General features: G+C 49.2%; 1 protein-coding gene across 1 annotated transcript; it reads left to right on the top strand.

Moving 5' to 3' along the window:
* Positions 1-1,658: 1,658 nt before the first annotated feature.
* Positions 1,659-10,741, top strand: DRD4 (dopamine receptor D4). The gene is made up of 4 exons (XM_021524755.2): positions 1,659-1,889; positions 9,032-9,144; positions 9,491-10,038; positions 10,457-10,741. The coding sequence occupies exons 1-4, from the start codon at positions 1,659-1,661 to the stop codon at positions 10,657-10,659; spliced, it is 1,095 nt and encodes a 364-aa protein (XP_021380430.2). The 3' UTR covers positions 10,660-10,741.
* Positions 10,742-11,762: the final 1,021 nt, after the last annotated feature.

Below are 11,762 nucleotides of genomic sequence, written 5' to 3'. Positions count from 1 at the left end.
CAACCACGCTTGTGTCCTTCTGAGTCCAACACAAACCATTCCCAAAAGGAATGTAGAGATACAGGTATGTGAGTAACTACTCCAGTGCTGGTGACAGACAGATCTAGAGCAAGATGTGGCCCCACTCAGGCCAGGTGGAATTGTCTCTCCTGTCTTTGCACACTAGAAGAGGAAGATGAGTGGGTATTGGGATCAACATGAGGATGGTCAGCCTTCATTGAGATGGGAGAGAAGGGTGGTACAACTATGTTGTTACTAAAGATATGCTCATAAAGATATATAGATATGGCATAAAGATATGGCATTCTTGCTGGCTTTAGAAAAGACCTGGAAGCCCCACCTCTGGAGGAAGAATTTAGCCAACAAAACTGTTGTCCAAGTGCTTAAACCAAGGGAATTTTCTCCTATTCATGTATGAAATTGCAGAGCCACAGCAGCTGGGCAAAACGGACTGTGTGGATCAGCTGCTGTTAGTCCAGTCCAAGGGAAGTACAGTGCTTGGATCTGTGTCTCGAGGCTGACACCAGGGCTGTGGCCTTCCCATGCTGCACATGCTGAGGGATAATTGAGACCCTTCCCAAAAAAAGAGTAAGGGAACTTGGGGGAGCAAGGGCAGGGTTTGGAGAGATGATTTCTTCCACAATCTCTAAATAGTTTGGATGAAACTCCGATAGCTGCAGCCTATAAACAGATTTTAGACACAATTTGTCTCATAAAAGTCTTCCAATAATGTATTTTTCCCTTCCATGCAGTATAAATGTCCCTTTACTGCTATGCCTTCTCTTCCCACTGCCTTCCACAAACACCAGGCTGACCTGAATGCTTACCTGGCATCAACATCTGGGCTGAGGTTTGATGGCACAGCTGCAGAGATGCCCACAGAGTCTGTATCAGCTCCCACATCTCCCAGGTGATCTGGGCTAGAAATGGAAGGTCACACTTCCCCGTGCCTCCTGATCCTGCAGATGCATAGGTACCCCTCAAACAGCATTTTTCTCTCATTTTCTGCAGTAAGACACCCCAGCCCCCATGTTCAACTTGTTCAACTCATGACCTGCCACCCCATATTTGCTCCCACACTTGTACCTATCTGGCTTCTTCCTGTTTGCTACATTTCTGCCGTTGTTTATTCCTGCCCAAGCATGGGTAAAGTGCAGAATTCATTTTGAAGTGCATCCTGCATTTGCCAACTTATCAAGAGCACTTTGAATCTCTACTCTGTGCTCCAAGATGCCCTCAGCATCCTGTCTTGGCAGTATCTTCAAATTTCATTATGGACTGTCTGGGTCTTCACCCAATTTAATTACAAACTGCTAAACATTACCAGATTCTACGCACACATCAGAATAAAATTTCCCAGTTATTCACCCGATCTGTATTAACTCCAATTCTTTCCTCTAACATTTTTTAAGAGAACACCCCCATGTGAGAACGCAGCAAGACCATGTGAGAGCACACCAAGACCTCTGCAGCGCTCGGGACACCAGGAGCCGGGACACCGGGAGCCTGCCCCGCTTAAGCCGCTTGGTGACCCAATTGTCCCCGCGGGGCCGGGGCCGGGCGGGGCGGCGGCGGAGGCTCCTCCCGCGGCTCAGCGGGCAGCTCCCGGCGGCCGGCCCGGCTCCGTGCGCGGGGCTGCGGGGCAGCGCCGCGGGGCCATGGGCAACGGCACCGCCGGACCCCCGCCCGCCGTACCCGGCCACAGCATCGCCGCCTTGGTGCTCGGCATCCTCCTCATCCTCCTTATCGTCGGCGGCAACGGGCTCGTCTGTCTGAGCGTCTGCACGGAGCGGGCGCTCAAGACCACCACCAACTACTTCATCGTCAGCCTCGCCGTGGCCGACCTGCTGCTCGCCCTCCTCGTCCTGCCCCTCTACGTCTACTCCGAGGTGAGACAGCCCGGGGACACCGGGGGACGGCGGGCTGGCGCTTGCGTGCCCGCCGAGCCTGCGGGTTACAAGGCAGCGGGGGGCAAGAGACCAAGTACCGAGGGTCAAAGCTGCTCTCTGGGCTTGCTCCCCACCGCCACCCCGCCGGCCCGGGAGTGCTGTCCCCCTCAGGACAGCCCTGCCCTCCGGGATGTGGCGGTCAGACCCCCCGGCTCTTACCTCACGGCATCGCACAGCGCTACGGGACGGCGGGCGGCGGGGAGCGTGCGAGTTCCCGGGATCCCCGTCCGAGCCGCGCCGAGCGGGGATGCCCCGAGCGGAGGGGCACCGCGGTGGCCGTCCCTTGGCTTGCACGCTGTCCAGACTGCCGTCAGCAAACGGATAGGAAGAGACAGGTGCTGTGCTCAGTTTGGCATAAAGTGAACCTTGGTGATAAAGGGAGATCTTTAGCATCTTTAGCCAGGAAATAACTTTCCGTATTGTCTGAGAAGGAGAAGCTGTCTTTTCCGGGAGTTGAATGAGATTTGGTTACACCCCACCAAGGTGGCTTTGGTTGGCACATTGTTGCTTGGCACAGGCCTGACCCAGCACACGATGGCAGTCGTGGAGAACCAGCTCAGGGACATGGGGCAGACTTGCTGTTCACTCCCAAAATCTTTCACCCCCAAGACTGTGACAGCTGAGGGAAAGAACAACAGGCACTCCTGAGGCTGAGCGGTTCTCTCTGTAACATTTACTGTCAGGGACAAATAAACCCTTATCCTTGCAGGGGGATGTTTTAGAACCTGTTAGTACCAGTTGGTGGCTCTTCCCTGCTCAAGAGGATGAAAGCATCCATTGGGCCAAATAGCAGGTGTTTCTACTCATCCTGGTGGTAGCTGGTAGTATGGATCTTCTTCCCAGCTGTGGAATAGCATCTCCCCTCTTGTCCTCTTTTGCAAGCTATGTGGAGCACCCCGTGGATCAGCAGGCCCTGACTGCGCAGGCCTGTACTCCCCTAAGCAAGGCAGGCTGTAGATTAGAGCTTAGAATGGTCTCTACCTCGTCCTAGGATCTTGCAGGACACTGTGACCTCTCTGGAGACAGGTATTGTGGAGCAGCAGGTTCTCATCACCCATGAGAAGAACCAAGAAAGAATTGGAGCATTAGGTCCTCTCTTTTTCCACTGTGCTCTTCGTTTTGGAGGATTTGCTTTTCCCTCATTACCTCCATTTTGTTGTGGTTAGAAAGGCACATTCTTCATCATTCTTCTCAGCTACTTTTTGCTAATTGGGATCCCTTTTCTTCCTTCCTCTTTCTGTTGTCTCTTGATGCCTTCAGTCCCCAGGTCTCTCTATGGGCAGTCACCATCACCAGAGTGTTTTCCTTTTGCTTGCAGTTGAGAATTTTGCTGGAATATATAAAGTATTCTGGGGTACCTCTGAAAATGCTTCCAGTGGGGCAGGAGTATTGGGGGCTTTCCTTGAATACCACAGACATTACACAGGTTTTGGATTCTCAGGTAATGGGTGTTCATACCTGTATGAGCTTTAAAAACTGGTTCTGTCCAGCTTGTGGTGACACTTGGTACATTCATTTCCATGGCTGTTTATAAACATCAGTGCTGTGAGGGAATTCTACCATGTCTCTGCGCCCAGGATATTAAACACAGGGAGTCAAGCTGCTGTATGGCAGAAGTCTTTCCCTCCCATCCTCTGCAGCTCCAGGGAGGCATTCAAAGGTACAAAAGAGCACAGGCACCAGGATTTGCACCCCTGGTGCTCAGAGGAAATGCATGGAGCAGGTGAGAGAAGTGCTGAACAGGTACAGAGAGAGAGAGAGCACTGTGGAGCAGTCAGAGCCCCCTCCAGCAGGCAGTAGGGCTCCAATGTGTTGAGCAGCTCCAGCTCCTATGTTGCAGCAGTTCCCATTCCATGCCTGGAAGCTTCTCTACGGGCTCAGAGCCTGCAGGTGCCCATTTTCATATTAAAATGTCTCTTGCACACTGGTGCAGGATTTCCAGCTTGTTTTGTTCTGAAATAAGGAAAAGGGAGAGTAACCACTGAATCCATGCCAGAGGACAGAATTTTTGTGGTTTCTTTTCTTTGTATTTTTTTTTATCTTGGTGGCAAAACTCAGAATTAGATGTTGGGATGCAAGATGCAGGGTGTAGTGATTGTTCTTTAAAACTAGCTTGGTTTCAGCTTGCACTCTGTACCAAACATGGTAGCCACTGAAAATATGGACTGGACAGTCCTGAATGTTCACCTCAATATTCATTCTAGGTGTGGGGTTTTTGTTTTGTTGTTTTAAACTTTAGTACAACTCCTGAGAAAGTAAAGGTGGACTCTGAGGGCCTATTGGAAAACTCAAAAAACAGCAGAGGTGGTGGGTTTCTGCTTTTTTAGCAGGAACAGAACAATAAACTGAGCATTGTTTTAATCAACCAGAAACTTGCTCACCTTGTGCTGTTTTCCTGTGAGGTGGCATTTTGTGTTCCAGTTTTGGAAACATTCCTCCAAGTCCGAGCTTTAGAAGATAGCAGGAGGGACTTAACTTTTGAGGTGACATCTGACATCTTCACAAACAACAGATCTCCTTCCTCCAAGCCCCAGTGGGGATGGGATTCCTTCCTGTGGGATGTGGATGATCCTTTGCTGCCATTCACAGAAGCTGGAGCATAGTGGGAGAGTCCTTGATCTTGGCTTTTATTTCTGGTTGTTAAGAAAGCTCATTTCAGACACTGGCAGCAATTATGGACACACACTCTTCTTCCACTGGACTCATCCAAATATGGAACAAAGACATATTCCAATGTTTTCCAGTTGTAATTACCACCATGGTGGGCAGAAGGCACTTACCTTCCTGCCTGCTTGGGTATCTCAGGTCTTAGCAGTATGATGGGGAGAGGTAACGGTAACTTCCATGGGGAAGTTGCACTGTTCTTCTCCCAGCCTTGGCTTTCTTGATAAGTGTGTCAAGTGCTTTCCAGCAATCAATCCAGTGCCAGAAAGGCAGGGGTGATGGGAAGCAAGGGGGAAGGAGATGTCCTGGAGCACTCTCAGGCATTAACTGTTATTCCTGAGGAGCAGAGTTCTGCCTTCATGTGAAGAGAGGCCAGGAGAAAATCTCAGAGAGTCCCTGAAGCATTGACAGCACTGAAACAGGGGTTAGCTGAGGAAGGAGAACTATGGTGCTGTGGAGTTACTGCAGGATATCACTTGGCTCTGGGAGGGAGCTGCATGGCTCCACAGGCTTGCCTCACCTCCCAGAGACTGTGATAATGGCAGCAGTCCTAAAGACTCTGGGATACTTGCAGCACTTTATACAGTCCTCATCAAGTGGAGGCATCCCAGCAATTATGGCAAGCACCAGGACAAACTCCACACGTGGACTGTGCTGTGGAACACACCTGTACCTGTACCTGTGCCTGCTGCTCCTGTGATCAGCTCTCTGCTAATCCCTACCAAGCAGCAGAGCTGTGGAACAGGCCTGAGCCAGGAAGCTGCTGGCAGGAGCTGAGGGTGTTGGTTATGTAAACATCTTTGCCACTAAAATCAGGGTAAGTGATTACAGAAAAGAGGAAACCGTTTGAGCAGATTTGCATGTTTACCTGGCTTCTTCTCCATGTCAGGGAAGATGAGTGTTCCCAGCAGGAACCACAGTAAAAACCACATGAGCTTTCCTCTTATCTTGGTGAGGGTGATGAGTTCTGCCCAAAACTTTCAGGGTGTCACTGGTTTGGTATCAAAACATCTATTTTCTTGCAGTTTTTTCTGTGTGCCTGTGATGCAGCTCCTCTAATGAGAGGCCAGACCTCTACCCTCTCCAAATTTCCTCTATCTCTCTGTGAATGCATGTCAGCTTGTTCGCAGCAGGATTTGGGATTAGTCTTTCCTCGAATGTTACAGTTTTAGTGGAAATAGATGTTATTCTGGGCCTGGCTGATGTCTGAGCCACACAAAGTACCGGGGGGTGAGACAGGCCAGCAGCTACAAAGCAGTGCTTAGGAGTTTGGTTTTTTTCAGATACCAGTAACTGGGGAAAGGTACCTTGGAATTCTTGGCCCTCATAATGTCTCAGATGGACGATGAAGCTTTTTCATGATCTCTGAAAGACCTTGACCTCAATGATTTAAGAAACAACATCAGAGCAGATATGAGGCACCTCTGTCTTATGTCCCACTCCCTCTTCTTCCTCTTCCCTTGCGGGCTGTGTTGTGTATTCTGGGGACTGTGACAGTTGTTACAACTCATGACCAAAAGCCCCAAGTCAGCTTCTGGTGGACGTGGGACAATTCTTTGGCTCTGATGCTGGACTTTGCCCACTGTCAAGGACAATTCCTCTTACAACTTGTGTCACAGCCTTCACATTCCATGCCATGTCTTTGAGCCATGGCTGCACCGAGGCAGATGCTTGTTTGAAGTCCAGATGGGCATCTCCTAATTCTCTTTCAGGCTCCTGCTGTTCCTTGCATGTGGCAGGACTGAGACAAGAGCTGGTATCAGCCTTTGGCTCTGTCCTGGCTCCTGCCCTCAGGAGCTCTTCTGGCATCAGGCTGGTTTAGAAGGCAGAGTTTTCCTTACAAATTAGCTGTCCTTAGGAATAAGGATACCAGAATGGGCTGACTAGAAGGAAGCTGCAAGGGTATCTGAGAAGCCAAGTCTGTCTCCCGCCATCCACCATCCTATAAAAACTTCTGCATTGTATTCTGGAAAAGTGGAGAACCCAAAGAGCTGCTAGAGGTGCAGTTGCTCTGGACCACTTTGTAAAGGAAGCTTGAGCTGTTTGTGATCCCTAAATCTTTACACTGTGTACCTAGATGGGCTAATCTGCTGCAGCCTCCTGGAATTAGGTACTCCTTAATCACATGGCCCAGCAAAGCCTCTTATCTAAAGTTACTCTCCCATCAGAAGGGTCCTTGGCATGTTTTACCAAGGTGGGCAGGTGACAAACACCATAGAATGGGAAGTTCTCTCCTAGCACCTCCTCCAAAGCCAGCGTCTTGAGGGTTGGTAGGAAAAGGGAAAGGTTTATAGAATTTTCCAAGTGTCCAACTTTAGTCTCACATGATTCAAAGGTGCTGCAGATTGAGAGTCCCTGTCCTTTTCAGAATCAATTAAGTCCCCTAAATCACAAATAGGTTTGGAAAATTGTAGACCAAAATCAAATTTTTTTCTCATAAACTGAATGGAACCTGTCAAGATCCCAGTGAGCTTGGCAGAAATTTGGCTTTTGATGATTCAGGTCCCAAATTCAGTTTGGAGTGTCTGCATTGTGCTAGAGAATAGGCTGACTGAAGTACTCAGGTCTAACTCCAGAGCTCCCCTGGAGGTATCTCAAGGAGATGCTGTACAAAAATAGCAAAACAGTTACTTCAGAGACTCCTTTGGCTTTACGGCTCCTCTAATCATAATCCTGTGCTTGACATCATTACTGGCTGATATTAATTCCTGCAGAGCTGCCTGCCCTGTTGCTGGCAGGGCCTGGGGTACTGCACCTTTCAGGCTTTTTGCAGAGTGTGTTCCCCACGTGGCTCCACTCTGTGCTGGGATGAATGAAACCAGAAGCTGTTGTTTAGCACCAGCACAGGAACAAATCCATACCTGCTTCCTGAAACCTGCAACATTAAAGGGCAACAACATTAGATTCCATGAGCACTGGCTGGCTATTGCTACAGAGAAAAAGGTCCCTGAGATTTATATATATATATATATATATATATATATATATATATAAATAATTTTTATGCAGCACATTTTCTAATATATATAATTTATTATCTATTTTTATCTATAGATGATGCACATTATCTGTAGATAAACATAGATTTATATTACTATAGTATATATATTGCTGCTGTATTACATGCAGCAATATATATACTATAGTAATATTTATCATATATATTTTAATAAAAGCATATAGAGAGTACAGATAGTTTGGTATTTTGCAATATCAAAATAAAGTGTTTGAGTCAGACATGACGAGGGGCCATTGCTACTGAACACTTTTTTTCAAGCTAAAATCATACTTATTTGTACATTTAATTGGGTTTTTAACCTCTCTCTGCAGAGGGGCCCAAAGGACAGTGGAATTTTCTTCACAGTCTCAAACTCGGAGGAAAAATTCCCTGCTGCCTTTGTGGTGACAGTCTATTGAGCTTCCTGGTTTACCTGTGCAGGTGCGAGAAAACTCTGCCTGTGCTCAAGGAGCTCATGGGAATAATGGCACAGGAATGGGATTGAGGTGACCTATTTCTGTATCAGCCTAAAAAGTGCTTTAATGTTAAAAGAACAAGCTGGGTGTGTACCTGGGTGAGAAAAGCACTTGATTGGAACAAAGTACTGCAAGTAGTTTCTGGCTGTACGAGTATCAGCCATTGCTGTCCTTCTGTCTGTCCTGCTGCCTGTCCTGCACTATGGGCTGTGCAGAGCCTGTGCTCCTGGCTGAGATATGAATGAGCTGAAAGTCACCAAGGATGGCAGAGTCAACACTTCCAGGTGGTTCAGAGCACTGACACCAGTCCCTGCTGCTCTGCCCTGGTGCCTGTGACCGTGGGGAGAGAATCAGAGGCTGTTACTCACTGCCTGGACCTGGTCTCCAGAGGCTGGACTTGTGCTTGGCCTGCCAGGATGGACAGTTGTGTAACCCAGGGAAACCGTTCACAACGTCTGGCAACAGGGGCTTGAAGCGGCTGGGACACAGAAGTGGAAGAGGAGCTTTGTGCTCTGTCTCTTGCTTTCTTGGGGATTGAGCTCAGGATGCTGTGCAGTCAATATTGCATTGTTGGGGAGATCTTGGGGTCCTGAACTGGGGGGGGGGGGGGGTCTGAGGAGTTTGGGGGTACCTGATCTCACCCAAGGCAGTTCAATGTTCTGTGTCCATCTCTCTGCCTAGCATGACTCACTTGGCTGTACTGATGGTCTGAGGGCTCAGTTCTCCAGACAAGCTAGAACCACAAGCCCTGAGCAGGCTGTGGGCTCTGTGTGGGGCTGATTCCCAAGTGCTGCTGCTGCACTGGAAGCATCTTGCCATGGGAGGAGCACTCAGCTTTGGCCTGCTTGTTTAGAGCAAACATGAGTGGCTGATGCACCCAGGCATGGCCATGTTTGTGTTATTTCAAAGGACACAGCATCTGCTGACCTCAGGGATCTTTTCAGTTCCAGGGAGGAGTGTGGTCCCTCAGCACGGTGCTGTGCGATGCCCTGATGACCATGGACGTGATGCTGTGCACAGCCTCCATCTTTAACCTGTGTGCTATCAGCGTGGATCGGTGAGTGGCTTCCTCTCTGGCTGTACCTGAGCAGCACACTGGTTCCACAGGCCCTTGCCAGTGTCCCAAGCAGGGAGGATTCTACCCTCCCCTAAGGAGGCTGTTCTGCCCTAATGTCCTCCACCACCAGGTTTGTGTCCCATCGGTGGTGGCCGAACTGAAAGCTCATTGTGTGATGACCCAGAGCTGTCCCTTGGCTGTTCTGGTTGTAGCCCAGGCCTCAGCTGTTAGTAAAGTAAATTAATGGGGGGAAGGACAGTGGCAATGAGTTTAAGGCCACTCGGTTTCATTAGCAGCGGTGCCACCACCACACCAGGACTGACTCACTCGAGGGCTGTGTTGGCAGGTTCATTGCTGTTCAAATCCCACTCAACTACAACCGGCGGCAGATCGACCTGCGACAGCTGATCCTTATATCCACCACCTGGATTTTCGCCTTTGCTGTGGCATCCCCAGTCATATTTGGCCTCAACAATGTCCCAGACCGGGACCCCAGCTTGTGCCAACTGGAGGATGACAACTACATCGTGTATTCCTCCATCTGCTCCTTCTTCATCCCATGCCCTGTCATGCTGGTTCTGTACTGTGGCATGTTCCAAGGACTCAAGCGCTGGGAAGAAGCCCGGAAGGCCAAGCTGAGAGGCTGCATCCACGGAGCCAGCAGGAAGCTGTATCACCCCCCAACCTTGATGGAGAGAGAGCAGACCCGGCTGGGGCTGCTGGAGTGCAGCCCCTACACCCATGCCAGCCTCCCTGGGGAGTGTGGGATGAATAGTGGGATCCAGACTGTGTCCTACCCACACCTCAGGTACCCGCACCCAGGGCACAGGCGCAAGCGGGCCAAGATCAACGGCCGGGAGCGCAAGGCCATGCGGGTGCTGCCGGTTGTCGTCGGTGAGTGGCTGTCAGGGATGGCCAGGGAGGGTGGGAAATGTGCCACCTTGTCACATCACAGCACTCAGACTGGCAGGACCTGCGTAAATTCAGAGCAGTGCCAAAAACCACCCCCCGTCAGAAAGAACACATGCAGTCTTTATAACCCAACCTCCCCTCCAAGGCAAACCTGTGACTCCCAATATCTTACATTCAAAGCCAAACAGGACTAATGTAAGACTTTGCATCAATGTTTAGGACAGGAAAAACATCCCAATTTTTTGTCTAGGCATAAGTCCAGCTCCACATGTCAGCACAACTACTGCTGTGTGCTGAGCTGTGTGCCTGAGCTGTGTATGTCTTTTTTGGCTCAGGCTTTGTTAAATTAAACCCTTTTGAACATTCACATCACCTTCTCTCTTTATTGTCCTCCTGGCAGGTGCTTTCCTCTTCTGCTGGACACCTTTTTTTGTGGTGCACATTACCAGGGCTCTCTGCAAGTCCTGCTCCATCCCCCCTCAAGTCACCAGCACTGTCACTTGGCTGGGCTACGTCAACAGTGCTCTCAACCCCATCATTTACACCGTGTTCAATGCCGAGTTCAGGAACTTCTTCCGCAAAGTCTTGCACTTCTTCTGCTGAGCCCTCTGCACACGAAGAGCCACTGGGCAGGAGGAACCACTGGGTCATTTTTTGTATAGCTCATTAAAGATCTATTTCTGCCTCTTGTCTGCTGTCTTTGTTGGGGATGAGAGGAGGATGAGGAGAGTTGGCAGTGGAAGGAAGGGGCTCCCCAGGTCCTTGTAGTAAGTAAGGTGTTACAGGTGAGGGCCAGTGGATACAGCTTGAATGCTGTTCCCACTGGAAACTGCTAAGTGTAGACACTTCTTTAACACTTGCTGCTTGATGTAAGCAGTGATAATAACAGTAATTTCTAATCTTCTGGATTCTGGGGTGGTATTAAGAGGGCTGTGAGGTGACATGGACACCAGTCTGGGGAAAAAAAAGGTTGTTAAGCTAATTTCCCAGATATCCACATGCCAGACAAGGGTACCAAGCTCATTTCCAGATGTCCATTTCTAATCTTCTAGCTTCTGGGGTGGTATTAAGAGGGCTGTGAGGTGACATGGACACCAGTCTGGGGAAAAAAAGGTTGTTAAGCTAATTTCCCAGATGTCCACATGCCAGACAAGGGTACCAAGCTCATTTCCAGATGTCCATATGCCAGGTAAGGGTGAATGTACCTATGCAATCTCCTTTCCCCTTATTCTTGATAATTTTAAACCCAAAACCTGATTTCACACTTGTTTAACAAGGGTCTTAAAAAAGCACCATAATGTTATTGCTAGTGCTCCAGAATTTCCTGTGAAGCCACACAATTCCTGCCAGGAACCATTTCCAGCCTCAGGAAAATATCCTTCATACCTTTAGGTAAACCTGCATGCAGCGACAGCCACAGCGGCGAGTGGGACAGGTGCTGCTCATCGCTGAGGCACGGAGGGGAGAAAAATAATGCAGAAAATTACAGTCTTCCAAGTAATGATTTTATATTGGATTGCTGCTTTCCAGGAGGGAATTTGCTTGGAAGCAGAACGGAAAAGGGACATCTTGAGTATTCCTTTGAGTAAAAAATAGCAAGTGCTCAATTTCTCATCAGCAAACAGACTCAATTCCCACATGATTATATTGTGCATTTCTGAGCTGTCACATGCTGAGTTGGAGCACAGCTGCCCCAGGTACCAGGG

This window comes from Lonchura striata, chromosome 6, assembly GCF_046129695.1.
Source record: "Lonchura striata isolate bLonStr1 chromosome 6, bLonStr1.mat, whole genome shotgun sequence".
NCBI lineage: Eukaryota > Metazoa > Chordata > Aves > Passeriformes > Estrildidae > Lonchura > Lonchura striata.
This window is presented reverse-complemented; position numbering and strand designations above follow the sequence as displayed.

What these genes read in the sequence shown, in the direction of transcription:
- DRD4 (XM_021524755.2), top strand. Translation starts at nt 1,659, where the DNA reads ATGGGCAACGGCACCGCCGGACCCCCGCCCGCCGTACCCGGCCACAGC. An exon ending in CCCTCTACGTCTACTCCGAG is followed by an intron (nt 1,890 to 9,031) that starts GTGAGACAGCCC and finishes GGATCTTTTCAG; the next exon opens with TTCCAGGGAGGAGTGTGGTC. An exon ending in TGTGCTATCAGCGTGGATCG is followed by an intron (nt 9,145 to 9,490) that starts GTGAGTGGCTTC and finishes CTGTGTTGGCAG; the next exon opens with GTTCATTGCTGTTCAAATCC.